The sequence below is a fragment of the Bubalus bubalis genome, chromosome 5, assembly GCF_019923935.1.
Source record: "Bubalus bubalis isolate 160015118507 breed Murrah chromosome 5, NDDB_SH_1, whole genome shotgun sequence".
Lineage (NCBI taxonomy): Eukaryota > Metazoa > Chordata > Mammalia > Artiodactyla > Bovidae > Bubalus > Bubalus bubalis.
Genome location: NC_059161.1, coordinates 110,440,060 through 110,453,805, shown reverse-complemented (window position 1 = coordinate 110,453,805; position 13,746 = coordinate 110,440,060). Strand labels below are relative to the sequence as shown.

The 13,746-nt window shown below is 54.1% G+C and overlaps 1 protein-coding gene across 3 annotated transcripts in view; it reads left to right on the top strand.

Annotated features, from left to right (window-relative positions):
* Positions 1-13,464, top strand: part of KIRREL3 (kirre like nephrin family adhesion molecule 3) — a 607,178-nt gene extending 593,714 nt beyond the window's left edge. The window contains exons 12-17 of one of the 3 annotated variants that reach the window (XM_006057706.4): positions 449-647; positions 1,624-1,659; positions 5,251-5,358; positions 6,784-6,893; positions 11,847-11,933; positions 12,927-13,464. In XM_006057706.4, the coding sequence (XP_006057768.3) occupies positions 449-647; positions 1,624-1,659; positions 5,251-5,358; positions 6,784-6,893; positions 11,847-11,933; positions 12,927-13,370 (984 nt within the window). In that variant the 3' untranslated portion in view covers positions 13,371-13,464. Of the gene's footprint in view, positions 1-448; positions 648-1,623; positions 1,660-5,250; positions 5,359-5,515; positions 5,812-6,783; positions 6,894-11,846; positions 11,934-12,926 lie in introns of those variants that run through there. The other 2 variants (XM_044943559.2, XM_025286398.3) reach the window with 2 other exon arrangements.
* The last annotated feature ends 282 nt before the right edge of the window (positions 13,465-13,746 follow it).

The window sequence follows — 13,746 nt, the reverse complement described above, 5'->3', positions numbered from 1 at the left end:
GTGTATGTGGTATGTGTATCCGTGTTGTGATGTGTGTGGGGGGGGTGTGTGTATCCGTGTTGTGATGTGTGTATGTGGTATGTGTATCTGTGTTGTGATGTGTGTGTGTGGGGGGTGTGTGTATCCGTGTTGTGATGTGTGTGTGTGTGGTATGTGTATCCATGTTGTGGTGTGTGTGGGGGGGGTGTTTCCGTGTTGTGATGTGTGTGTGTGTGGGGGTGTGTATCCATGTTGTGGTGTGTGTGGGGTATGTGTGTGTATGGTGGTGTGTGTATCCATGTTGTGATATGTGTGCATGCTGTGCTGTGTGCACACGTGTTGTTATGTGTGCTGTGTGGCAGTGATCACGACTGGACCTGGCCGCGTCCACCTGGGGGTGGGGAGGCTGCCTTGTGGTCCTGGGGGGTGGTCCTGGGGGGTGACCTCCTGATTCTGTGCACTCGGGCAGGCCTGGTCCTGGAAGGAGAATGTGCTGGAATCGGGCACATCAGGCCGCTACACGGTGGAGACGGTCAGCACAGAGGAGGGCGTCATCTCCACGCTGACCATCAGCAACATCGTGAGGGCGGACTTCCAGACCATCTACAACTGCACCGCCTGGAACAGCTTCGGCTCCGACACGGAGATCATCCGGCTCAAGGAGCAAGGTTGGGTGGCCAGGACTGCCAGGTCCATGGGCTGCGGCCGCTCCCTGTGAGGGCAGGGCCCCAGGCAAGGTCCTCCAGGGTCCTGGGGGCACAGAGCTGCCTCCAGGGTGCCCCTGCTAAGCGGAGGGGTGACCCTTGCCTTGTCCAGTCCCTGGTGTGCAGGGGGCTGGGCTCAGCCGTCTGCGGCTCCCCGAGAGAACACAGGAGACACGTGGACCGCTGTGCTGGGAAGGAGATGCCAGAGGGCAGTGCTCAGGCTCGGAGGAGGGAGCCTCAGAAGGGCGTGGAGGGGATTCCAGAGAAGCTGGGCAGGCAGTCTGCCAGCGGCGCTCTGGGTCCTGAGGTTGGCTGCAGGTCTTGCCCCTTTTCCAGAGGCTTAGTCCATGGCAGACAGGACGGTCCAGGGGGCCTGGGCCCCGGCAGCCTCTGACCCCTCCAAGATGAAGGCCCACCCACAGGCTGCCATGCCTTGGAAGAGATTCTGGGCTGAGCAGGGGGCCTCAGGGCTACCCTGTGGATCCCACACTGCTCCCAACACCGCCTCCCTAATAGATGCTGCTTTGCATAATGCTTTGCCCACATAATTTGCATAATATCATCCACACATCATCCCAACCCTCCCGGTCCCCTGTGGCTTACCCTCCGTGTCTTCCCCTCAGTGCCCCCACTCCTGAGCCCTCCCCTTAGTGTCCGCACCCCTACCTCTTCAGAATCACCCCCCACCCCACCCCACGTCTCTCTCTCTCTCTCTAGCCCCACTCCCCTGGAGCCTTTAAGTCAATCTGAGCCAACTCCAAGTTCAGGTTGGCTAGTCCAGATCTGTGGGGTGTCACAGAGCCATGACAGGAGAGGGCACCCCCCCCCCCACCCCTCTGACCCTCCAGATGGCTGCCCCCACCCCCACCCCCACCTCCAGTCCCGTCCCACCCTGGCCAGCCAGGCCCTGGCTGTGGACGCTTGCTTTATTTCCAAACAGGTTCGGAAATGAAGTCGGGAGCCGGGCTGGAAGCAGGTACGAAGGAGACATGAGACTCCCGGGATGGGGAAGGGACCGCTGGGCTAGCCGGGGAGGGAGCCCAAAGCGGGGGTAGGGAGGCCGGGGCAGGCCGCTAACTTCTCTGCCCTCCCCCCCATCTTGAGGGTTTAGTGCACTCAGAGCATCAGGGCGAGGTGCCCAGGCAGGGTGGGTCTAGGGACTCCCGAGACCTGTCTCCTCTGTGGCTGCGCCCGCAGGCTCCCTGCATTCCACACACCAGCTCCTGCTCCTCCCTGTCCTCCCTCCCGTTCCTCCTCTTTGGAAGCCCTGGCTCTCCCCTCTGGGGTCAGCTCCTCCCCTCTGGGGTCAGCAGCTGGCCTGCCCAACACCTCCCGCTTCTCACCATCACCACCAGCTTGGCCATCGCTTCCAGAACACCAGGGCTGCCCCACCCTGCTGCGACCCGCACAATCCATGCTAACCTCACGCTTTCCGATGGCTGGCTCCTAACGCCACTCCTGCATTCCCCGTGGAACTGTCATCTCACCACCAGGCCGCTGGGCACTGCTTCCCTCCCCAGGGACTCGGCAGCCAAGGGGTCACCAGGCTTCCTGGGTTAAGTTGCTCTGTCTTGGGACCTCCTCAAGAGGAGAAGCCCCCACTCCCAGGGAGAAACCCAGAAAAGAGAATCAGGACTTTGCAAGCCAGACCCCACAGTGTTGACAAAGGCCCTGATGAAGATGTGGGATGCTCGGCCCTGGTTCTCCCACCACACTGGCCCAGAAGGAGTTAGGACTGGTCAGTTCCTCCCACAAGCTCCTGGTGGGGCCCACGCACACCCTCCCCTCTGGGCAGACAGCCACTTTAAGAGCATCAGTCCCTACACAGACCACTCAAGGGGGTGTTCCCCCTGTCTCCACCTCTCCTGGGTCTGCACACTCCTCTGAGCTCCCTGACACCTTCCTTGGTGGCTGAGACTCCTAGGGTGGAGAGAAGACTCAGTCCCTCTCCAGGGACATCCCAGAGAGGATGTCTAGAGAGGGACACCCTGTACAGGTGACCCAGCAAGGAACTTCGCACAGGCCTTTATGGAGGGAATGCTGCCCTTGAGTGCCCCGCCGCACGGGACCCTCTCCCTCTGCCTCGTCCCCCCGATTAAGACAGTTCTCCAAATAAGATGGTCACACACCCATGCCCCACCCAGCTGTTAATGACCTAAGGAAATGTGGCCTCAAGGACACCAGAGGCAGAGACCCCCCTAGATACCACTTTCCTGATTCTTGGATTTCACGGTCATTGAGGCCCAGGCAGGTTAAGGAACCTTGCACCTTCCTCCTTTGCTCTGGGCTCAGCTGAAACAATACCAGAGTTTTCCAAGGACTCCTAGACTTCCTAGGAGTCTAGGAGAAACTTAAGTCCAACCCAAATTCATCAAATTCAAAAGCATTGCACCAACGAACTTCCAAAGCAGTTTTCCTTCCTGCGAGGAATTGAAACCTGAGATGGAACCATCTCACTGGCAGAACCAACTCATGGGGCTGGCTGAGGTCAAGTCCGTTGTCTCGCTCCTGACTCTTGAGACCAGGCCAACACCTCCCGTTTGTTGCCTCCCCTGGCGCCCCTACAGGGGTCTCGGCCACCACTAGGCAGGTGATGAATGGACCTGCGTGCAAGTCCTGGGCTAGAAGGGAAATCCCACAGTGACAGCCGACACTGCCCACCACTGCGGCAACCCGCTCCTTCGGGAGAGGGACCCTCCCTCTCCCGCCAGCCTCTCTAGGGGCTGCGGTCTGCCAGGTTCCTCCTCTTTTCTTCTCTTTAAAGAAAACAACAGTGAGAGACGAGAGGCCAACCCCAGTTGAAGACAGACAACCTGGAGTCCCAGTCATCTACCCTGAGAACATCATCTACCCCTGAGAGCAGTGGGAGAGGACCTCAAAAGTCCTCTAAAAGGGAATTTGCTCTCGTTGCATCTGCTGTGGTCCTCCTTCCCACACAGACACGGGGGCAAAGGCTTGGATAGTTTTGGGTACCAGCTTGTGCCAGCCTTTACCTGCCTGCATTCATCTGTATGAATCCCAAGGGCTTCCCCTGGTGGCTCAGTGGTAAAGAAGCCCCCTGCAATTCAGGAGATGTGGGTTCTATCCCTGGGTCAGGAAGACCCCCTGGAGGAGGAAATAGCAACCCACTCTAGTCTTCTTGCCTGGAGAATCCCATGGACAGAAGAGCCTGGCAGACTACAGTCCATAGGGTGGCAGAGTCGGATGTGACTTAGCAACTAAACAATGACAACAAAAACCCCAGCTCTCCCCCATCCTCAAGGCAGGTGCTGTTACCATGCCAGTTTACAGATGAGAAAGGAGAGGTAAAGTTGGTTGGTCTGGGCTGTACAAAGACTGTGAGAGTGGAAGATGCCATGTGACGCAGTATGCAGAGCTGGGCAGGACGAGGAGGGCGGTTAAGAGGAGACCTGGGTTTGCACTGGTTCTACTGCATCTGCGTGTCCTTAACCAAGTCACCTGACTTCTCTGGGCCTCCGAGTGTCCATCTGTAAATGGGAGGCTTGGACTCTGTGATCCCTAAGCTGTCCCTCTCCTTGCATTCCTTAGTTTATCCCCCCATGGATACTTCAGGGCCCCACATCTTATGCTCAGGCCCCCTCTGTCACCACAGAAAGGTCTGGACCGTCTGGAAGAGAGACCCTGCCACCCTAACATCACCCTCCCCGCTCCCCACCCATCTCTACTGGAGGAGGGCATGAGACAGACTCCAGGAACTCGGCAGGAAGTGGAGCCCTGCCTGGCTGGCATTCCCGGCACCTCTCTGGCAGGGTGGGGTGTCAGGATTCCTGCTTGGGAGACTGGCCCAGGAGAGGCGGGAGCAGGACTGGGTCTCTCTCCTTAAAGAGGTAGGGGGAGGGAAATCCCTGGTAGTCCAGTGGTTAGGACTCTGCAGAGGGCATAGGTTCAGTCCCTGGTTGGGGGACTAAGATCCCTGTATGCTGCACAGCGTGACCAAAAAAATTGGAAAAAAAAAAAAGATTTTTTTTTTTCCCCCCAAAAAGAGGTGGGCAGGGAGCTGTGATCCTGCCCTCCGGCCTCTAAGACTTGCCTATGGCACCTTCCACCTGCAATGCCCAGCCCTCAAATTACCTCAGACCTGAAAAGTCTCTGAAAGCTGGTTGTCCGTGTCTACCCCCAACCCCGGGAAACAGAAGAGAAGGAAAAATAGAATGAACAAAAGCAGCAGCAGTGACCGTAGTCATCTGCCAAAGAAAAGCCAGGGATTTAGACTCTCGCGGTTTACCCCCGTGGAGCGCTCAGCTGCACCCAGGCTCGCCTCTCATCTCCACGCTCCCCTCCCCTCCCATGTCTGCTTGCTTCGTCTCCCCCTCATCACCACTCCCCATCTTTCTCAGTCCCCCTGCCCCCTCCACGTGACCCCTGTCCCCGCCCGAGCTGACCCCCGTGGCCTCTGCTGGAGCCTGCCCAGGCCCCCGCGGCCTTTCCCAAGCGTGCCTGTGCCCAGAGCTGGGCAGGGGCTGAGCCCAAGGAGCTGGGTGGGGTCCCCCAGGGGAGAGCTGACTGTCCTGGCTTCCCCGTCAGCCTGCCTGCTTCTCTCCCACAGAGGCTGTACCGATGGCCGTCATCATCGGGGTGGCCGTCGGAGCTGGCGTGGCCTTCCTCGTCCTTCTGGCAACCATCGTGGCCTTCTGCTGCGCCCGCTCCCAGAGAAGTATGGGAGGGAGACCCGGGAGCTCGGGGAGGGGGACAGAGAAAAAGGCAAGGCTTGGGCTGCCCCAGAGAGCAAGTAAGCAGGAGCAACAGGGGCCCCGCCAGTCTGTGAGCTTCAGGGCCAGGGCCGCGTCTCACGTGTATCTTCCCGCGTACAGTGGGCACTCGACTGATGCTGGGCTGGACAGAAGAGGACGTCCTCCCGCAGGGCCATCAGCTGACACCTTGGATCGAACACACCACACTCCCTGTGCTTTGAGAACTGTACTGAAATCCCTCGGCGGGGGCAGGGAGGGGGGGAATCCTTGCCCTCCAAGATCTGCTAGTCCAACCAGAAAAGCAGGTCACCCACACACGAAAATAAACAACAAAAGCATTCAGGGAATTGCTTCGTGTGGATTCTTAAAAGGCCTTTAGTCATTAGGCATAAAACGCGCATGTTGATGCCCTCTTGAATTGTGTGTGCCTGTAGTCTCCATCCTGAGCATAGCTCTGAAATTCTGTGTGCTAGACAGACACGTGGAAGGGTAGATGGGACGGCGGAGCCGCCGTGGGAACAATAGAGACACAGTCTTGCAGCCCCACCTCTTCTGCCCCATGACCTCCGGGCAAGCCACAGCTACTCCAGGCCTCCGTTCCCTCCTGTGTGACAGCAAGGGGTCAGCTGGAGTGACCTTCAGGGTCCCACCTGGCACTAACCTTCTGTGAGCATAAGGCACCAAGTGAATCAGTGGAGGAAGCCTGCGCCCTCCTCCACTTGGCAGCCTTCACATGTTGGAAGAAGGCTGCCTGTGTCCTCCCCTCCAAGCCGAGCAGCCTTGCTCTCTTGAGGGCTCCCAAGGATGCAGTGTCAAGCCCTCCCTTCCTGCCCACTCAGTGGACTTCATAGGAAAGTGTATTTTAGCAGCAATTTCCCAGCAGAGCTCTCCAGGTATCAATGGGCTTCCTCCTCTAGAAGCCAGTAAGCTTTTCATGACAAAAGCTGGACCACACTAGCACAGGGGTGTTTCCACTTCGGACGGGAGCTGGACCAGGGGATCTCCAGGTCCTTTCCAACAATCGGAGGTGTGATTCTCTGAACAGAGAGACCAGAGCCGGGTAGGGCAGGTCAGAGAAGACTTCTAGAAGGAGGTGAGAATTTAGTAGGATGACCAGTGGCCATGGGAGCAGCAGTGAAAGGCTGAGAAATGTGCAACCAGGAGCCCTTAGAGAAAGCACTCTGAGGCCCCTACAGCAGCCCACAGCACATCTGGACAGGTGTTCTATTACTGGGGCGGGGGTGGGAGGGGCGGAGGGGGGATTCATGAAACTGCTGAGTTCAGGGGCTAGAGAGTAAACCCAAGGGGAGCAGGGAGCTTGACAACTCAGGCCCTGAAGTCTGAGGTAACAACTGTCTGTCGTCTACGCTTTCTTATTTTATGTCCAGATCTCAAAGGTGTTGTGTCCGCCAAGAATGACATCCGGGTGGAGATTGTCCACAAGGAGCCCGCCTCGGGCCGGGAGGCTGAGGAACACCCCACCATCAAGCAGCTGATGGTGAGAATGTCATCGTATCCCTGCCCCACCCAGACCTCTGTGCCCTGAAGGCCCGAGAACCAGAGGCTTCCTGATGCTCTAGACGCTCCTGAGAACAAAGCATCAGCCAAGATGTGCTTCTCCGCCTCCCCCAGGCCCCCCACCTCAGTTATTAGGCCAGGCATCCTCAGGCAGACCTAGGAGGCACCATGGGTTGGGTTCCAGACCGCCACGATAAAGCGAGTCGCATGCATTTTTTTTTTTTTTTTTTTGGTTTCCCAGTACATACCAAAGTTACATTTACACTATACAGTTAGTTAACTGCACAGTAGCATTGTGTCTTTTAAAGTGTACATACCTTAATTTAAAAGTACTTTATTGCTAAAAAATGCTAACCATCATCTGAGCCGTCAGTGAGTAAGAACATCATCAAAGATCGACTGATCACAGATCCCCATAACAAAGATTATACTAATGACAAGGTCTGGGGACTTCCCTGGTGGTCCAGTGGTTAAGACTCCTGGTTCCCATTGAAAGGGGAGTGGGTTCAATCCCTGGTTGATGAACTGAGATCCCACATGCTGCACAGCCCAGCCAAAAAAAAAAAAAAAAGGTTTGAATTGTCATGAGAATTATCAAAACATGACACAGAGACATGAAGTAAGCAGCAAACACGTTTGGGAAAATAATGCCAATAGACTTGGCCAACACAGGGTTGACACAAACCTTGGATTTATTAAAAAAAAAAAAAAATTTGCGAAGTGCAATAAAACTAAGTATGCTTGTATTCTCAGTCAACAAAGGTGTATAGTGTGTCTACTCTATCGTGTTTGGAGCTCTCAGAGACCCAAAGACAGCTAACATGCATTTCCAGCTTTCAGAACCCAGCTGTCCAGTAAGCAGAGAACACCTGCACTGTTGTCGTTGTTCAGTCCCTAAGTCGTGTCCAACCCTTTGTGACCCCATGGACTGCAGCACACCAGGCTCCTGTGTCTCCCAGCGTTTGCTCAGATTCATGTTCATTGAATCAGTGATGCCATCTAACCATCTCATCCTCTACTGCCCCTTCTCCTCCTGCCTTCAGTCTTTCCCAGCATCAGGGTCTTTTCAAATGAGTCGGCTCTTTGCATCAGGTGGCCAAAGTATTGGAGCTTCAGCTTCAGCGTCAGTCCTTCCAGTGAATATTCAAGGTTGATTTCCTCTAGGATTGACTGGTTTGATAGCCTTGTAGTCCAAGGGATTCTCAAGAGTCCTCTCCAGCACCACAATTCGAAAGCACCAATTCTTTGGGGGCTCAGCCTTCTTTATGGTCCAGTTCTCACATCTGTACATGACTTCTGGAAAAACCATAGCTTGACTGCTTGACTATTAGGACCTCTGTCGGCAAAGTGATGTACATAAATTGTCATAATATGATGTGACATAACATATAATCCTATACACATACACACACAGGTATTATCAACATTCAGTACGTGCCTTCTCCCCCGCCCCCAAGGAAAGTCTGCAATAAGCATAGGTTCCTCTTCAGGAGCCGGCCTGTTGTACACTCATAACTTCTCTGGCAACCCCAAGGCCACTCCCTCTCCTCCTCCTGATTCCCACTGATAGACCGTGACTCATCCCTCTGTGCAGACAGACCCTGGAAAACTCTGCTAGAACGCTCGGTTGCATAGTGTGTCATGGTTATAATATGTCAGAGGAGCCGCAGCAAGCCAGTGGGTTAACAGCCTGGGCCTCTCTGTGCTCCAATCTTCTTATCTAGGAAATGGGATGAAATGGTAGGGTGAGGGCTCAGTGGGTAAACCCCTGAAGAGTGTGGAGCCAGGGGAACACAGTGAGGGCACCAAGGAAGGGGAGCTATTTACATCAATGTGAAGTCACCTGTTTCCTTATCTGCCTCCACTAGAGAGGGTGAGCAAGCCGCCTTAAGTCAGCCCTGTGTCCCTGGCGCCTTCCACAGTCCCTGGAAGATGCTCGCCGCCATTCAGTGAATTAAATTGACGTCTTCTCTGCTGCTCTTTTTCTATCCAGTTGATTTTCCAGTCCTGTCAATCCCCACTTCACCATCTTTTCAAAGAGGTGCCTCTGCCACTTCTTCATTGTTCCTCCTTAGCGCAGGCCTCCCTGGTCCATGACAGACAGCATTGTCCCAAGCAGTCCCACATTCTCGCCTTTTACCATTTGACTCACCAGAATCTTTCTAAAATGCATATCTGATCCTGTGGTGTGTGGGACCTTAGTTCCCCAGCCAGGGATCGAACCCACATCCCCTGCATTGAAGGGTAGATTCTTAACCACTGGACCACCAGGGAAGTCCCACATGTTTCTCTTCCATAGTACATTTCTCTAATTACCTGTGAGCATCACCAAATATCCCAGAGTTTCTCAAAGGTCTGCTAATGTCTACTTCACCCAGGCGAACACAAGATCTGACACATGGAACAGTCACTCTTAAAAGGGAGGGGACCACAGCCCAGACCTGGGCAGGAGTGGACATCTCTGTTGATGAGCTTTATCAAGTCTGGTGTGGAGGTCCCCATGCCTGTCCTTCATCCCCCAGGGACCTTGTATTCCCTCCCAGTGGGATGTTCTGAACTCCCCTGACTGTCTTGACACCACTCTCCCGTCCAGACCCTAAAGAGTGGGGGTCACTCAGCAGTCAGTTAAAAGTAGGGGATAACCCCAGCAGAGAAACCCACTGAGGGCTCCCCGTGGGGAGACCTTCTTTCCCCCGCCCCGATACAGCCCCAGTATGGAAGAAAGGCAGGCTTAGCAGTTGAATCTGGTGGGAAAGAAGAACTCGATCCAGATAGCCACAGCATTTACTGGAAAATGAAAAAAGAAGCATTAATGGGGAGCTAACAGGACCGAACTGCTTTGATTAATTCTCTGGTGCTCCAAAGGTAGATCAGGAAAATGAGTCACAAAGAAGAAGGCACATCCTAGTTCCGAGAATGGGTGGGAACCTGGACCAGACTGTGTTAGGTGCGGAAGTGATACACGGGAAGGATATTCTGTACCATGGGACAGGCACCACTGTGGCTATTCAGACTAATTAATACACCCACTGTGTGCCAAGTATGCTTTATTTTTCACCTTAAGTGCATTATTTTTTAATTTTTAGTAATTTTGAGGCATGTCCCTTCATTCATTCATCTGACATAAATATAACATTTCTGACAGCCCTGCTGTATGGCAGGCACCACGCTGGGCACCAGCAAGTCAAAGAATTAATACAACACAATTAAATATGATTCCATTCCAAAAGGATTTTGGTCAATGACCATAGGCACTGTACCAGGCATGCTAGAGACCCAAAGAGAGACAAAAATAGATCCCTGCCCCCTGACTCTCTGGCTTCCATTCAGGAAGATAACTTTTAATAATAATCTAAGTCCTTGCAATGAATAACAGGTGAGGCCCTAGTTGCCACCTCCTCGCAAGTAGCTTCCATTGATTCCTTCTCAAGGTCCTGCCCGCTGCCCAGAGGTTCTGCAGTTATTTATCTACAGGTCCACCTCCTGCTGAGCAAAGCTGTTTCATAAAGTCTCTTGATCTTTGTTTGCCTGGCCTTCAGCACAATGCCTGGCCTGAAGTCAGTCAGTTCAGTTCAGTTCAGTCGCACAGTCGTGTCCGACTCTTTGCGACCCCATGAATCACAGCACGCCAGGCCTCCCTGTCCATCACCAACTCCCAGAGTTCACTCAGACTCATGTCCATCGAGTCAATGATACCATCCAGCCATCTCATCCTCTGTCATCCCCTTCTTCTCCTGCCCCCAATCCCTCCCAGCATCAGAGTCTTTTCTAATGAGTCAACTCTTCGCATGAGGTGGCCAAAGTACTGGAGTTTCAGCTTCAGCATCATTCCTTCCAAAGAAATCCCAGGGCTGATCTCCTTCAGAATGGACTGGTTGGATCTCCTTGCAGTCCAAGGGACTCTCAAGAGTCTTCTCCAACACCACAGTTCAAAACCATCAATTCTTCAACGCTCAGCTTTCTTCACAGTCCAACTCTCACATCCATACATGACCACTGGAAAAACCATAGCCTTGACTAGACAGACATTTGTTGGCAAAGTAATGTCTCTGCTTTTCAATATGCTATCTAGGTTGGTTATAACTTTCCTTCCAAGGAGTAAGTGTCTTTTTAATTTCATGGCTACAGTCACCATCTGCAGTGATTTTAGAGCCCAAAAAAATAAAGTCTGACACTGTTTCCATTGTTTCCCCATCTATTTCCCATGAAGTGATGGGACCGGGTGCCATGATCTTCATTTTCTGAATGTTGAGCTTTAAGCCAACTTTTTCACTCTCCACTTTCACTTTCATCAAGAGGCTTTTTAGTTCCTCTTCATTTTCTGCCATAAGGGTGGTGTCATCTGCATATCTGAGGTTATTGATATTTCTCCCGGCAATCTTGATTCCAGCTTGTGTTTCTTCCAGTCCAGCGTTTCTCATGATGTACTCTGCATATAAGTTAAATAAGCAGGGTGACAATATACAGCCTTGACGTAGTCCTTTTCCTATTTGGAACCAGTCTGTTGTTCCATGTCCAGTTCTAACTGTTGCTTCCTGACCTGCATACAGATTTCTCAAGAGGCAGGTTAGGTGGTCTAGTATTCCCATCTCTTTCAGAATTTTCCACAGTTTATTGTGTTCAAATCCCTGGAGGTGATAACGGTAGCCAACAGAGAAAGGGAAGAAAGGAAGGGAGTGCCTCTTAGAAACGGGCCTTGCCCGCACCCACCTCTTTGTCTCCAGCTCTCACGAGGGGATGGGGATAGGGATCCAAGGGTCCAAGAACAACAGTGAGATCTGGAATCTCCTCCGGACTCTTGTCACCTGCCTCTGGGGGGAGGGGGAGGCAAAGATGGCAAGCATCTTTTGAGTTCATTTCTCCAGCTTTCCCCTGGGATGAGTGGACAGTCAGCCCACCTCCTACCCTCTGAGCAGCTGTTTTGGGGTTGTAGATGGACCGTGGCGAATTCCAGCAAGACTCAGTGCTGAAGCAGCTGGAGGTGCTCAAAGAAGAAGAGAAGGAGTTTCAGAACCTGAAGGTAAGAAGATCCCTGCTTACAGTCACTGCATGGCCTGGATTCTAGGCTTCAGCGCTGATGACCCCAGCCCCAGATCCGAGCAAACCACAGCAGCAAATAAGAAGAGAAAGGCCAGAACTCACCTTTGGGATCTCTCCTCTCCATAAAGTTGGGATCACCACCCCCCCCCAACAAGGAGATGAGAGAGTTAACTTCCTTGCCAATCACATTTATAATGAATTTCCATGTTCTGGACTAAAAACAAAAAATAATGAAAGATTCTCACATGACCTTGAGCTGCTGCTGCTGCTGCTGCTGCTAAGTCGCTTCAGTCGTGTCCAATTCTGTGCGACCCCATAGACGGCAGCGGACCAGGCTCCCCCATCCCTGGGATTCTCCAGGCAAGAACACCGGAGTGGGTTGCCATTTCCTTCTCCAATGCATGAAAGTGAAAAGTGAAAGCGAAGTCGCCCAGTCATGTCTGACTCTTCGAGACCCCATGGACTGCAGCCTACCAGGCTCCTTCATCCATGGGATTTTCCAGGCAAGAGTACTGGAGTGGGGTGCCATTGCCTTCTCTGGACCTTGAGCTAGCTGCCCTGAAATAACAAAACATGCTGGGCAAGACTAGCTTTCCCAGGTGGCGCTAGCAGAAAGAACCCGCCTGCCAATGCAGGAGACGTAAGAGACAGGAGTTCGATCCCTGGGTCGGGACAATCACCTGGAGAAGGAAATGGCAAGCCACCTCGGTATTCTTGCCTGGAGAATTCCAAGGACAGAGGAGCCTGATGGGCTACAGTCCATAGGGTGGCAAAGAGTTGGACATGACTGAGCGATTAAGCACACACGGGGCAAGACCCTACTTGAATACCTGCCAGCATCCTGCCCAGGCTAATAATCCACACCCCCACTCTGGCCCCCTGCCTACCTCCCCTACCTTCCTCCTATCTGTCCCTGGCCCTTCCCCACTGTCCATCAGGTGATGTGACAAGGCTCTCCCTCCGGCCCCTGCAGGACCCCACCAATGGCTACTACAGCGTCAACACCTTCAAGGAGCACCACTCGACCCCCACCATCTCGCTGTCCAGTTGCCAGCCGGACCTGCGCCCCACAGGCAAGCAGCGCGTGCCCACTGGCATGTCCTTCACCAACATCTACAGCACGCTGAGCGGCCAGGGCCGCCTCTACGACTACGGGCAGAGGTTCGTGCTGGGCATGGGCAGCTCGTCCATCGAGCTCTGCGAGCGGGAGTTCCAGCGGGGCTCGCTCAGCGACAGCAGTTCGTTCCTGGACACGCAGTGTGACAGCAGCGTCAGCAGCAGCGGCAAGCAGGACGGCTACGTGCAGTTCGACAAGGCGAGCAAGGCCTCGGCCTCCTCCTCCCACCACTCCCAGTCCTCTTCGCAGAACTCCGACCCCAGCCGGCCCCTGCAGCGGCGGATGCAGACGCACGTCTGAGCATCCGGGACCGAGGGTGGGGGACGGGTCGGAGCTCGGTCTGGCTCTGCAGAGACTTGGCAAAGGACCCCGGAAGCAGCCGCCTCCAGGACAGCCCCGAGGGCCACCACCCTCCCCGCAGCCCCGACCGATGGAGCACAAACGTGGGCCTGGCGGCAGCGCACACAACTTAGAAGTGGAGACGCGGGAAGAGGAAGCAGCCGAGAGGAGGAAGCAGCCGAGAGGAGGTGTGCTCTTTACCGGCCTCTCAGTCCCGGAAGGCCTTTTTCCGGAGGCCGTCCTCCACCTGCACCTCCCACAGGCTCCAGAGGCAGCTAAAACTCTGCTTTTGTGAATTGTACCCGTTGCTGCCCGCCAGCCCTCTCCCCGTTCTTGT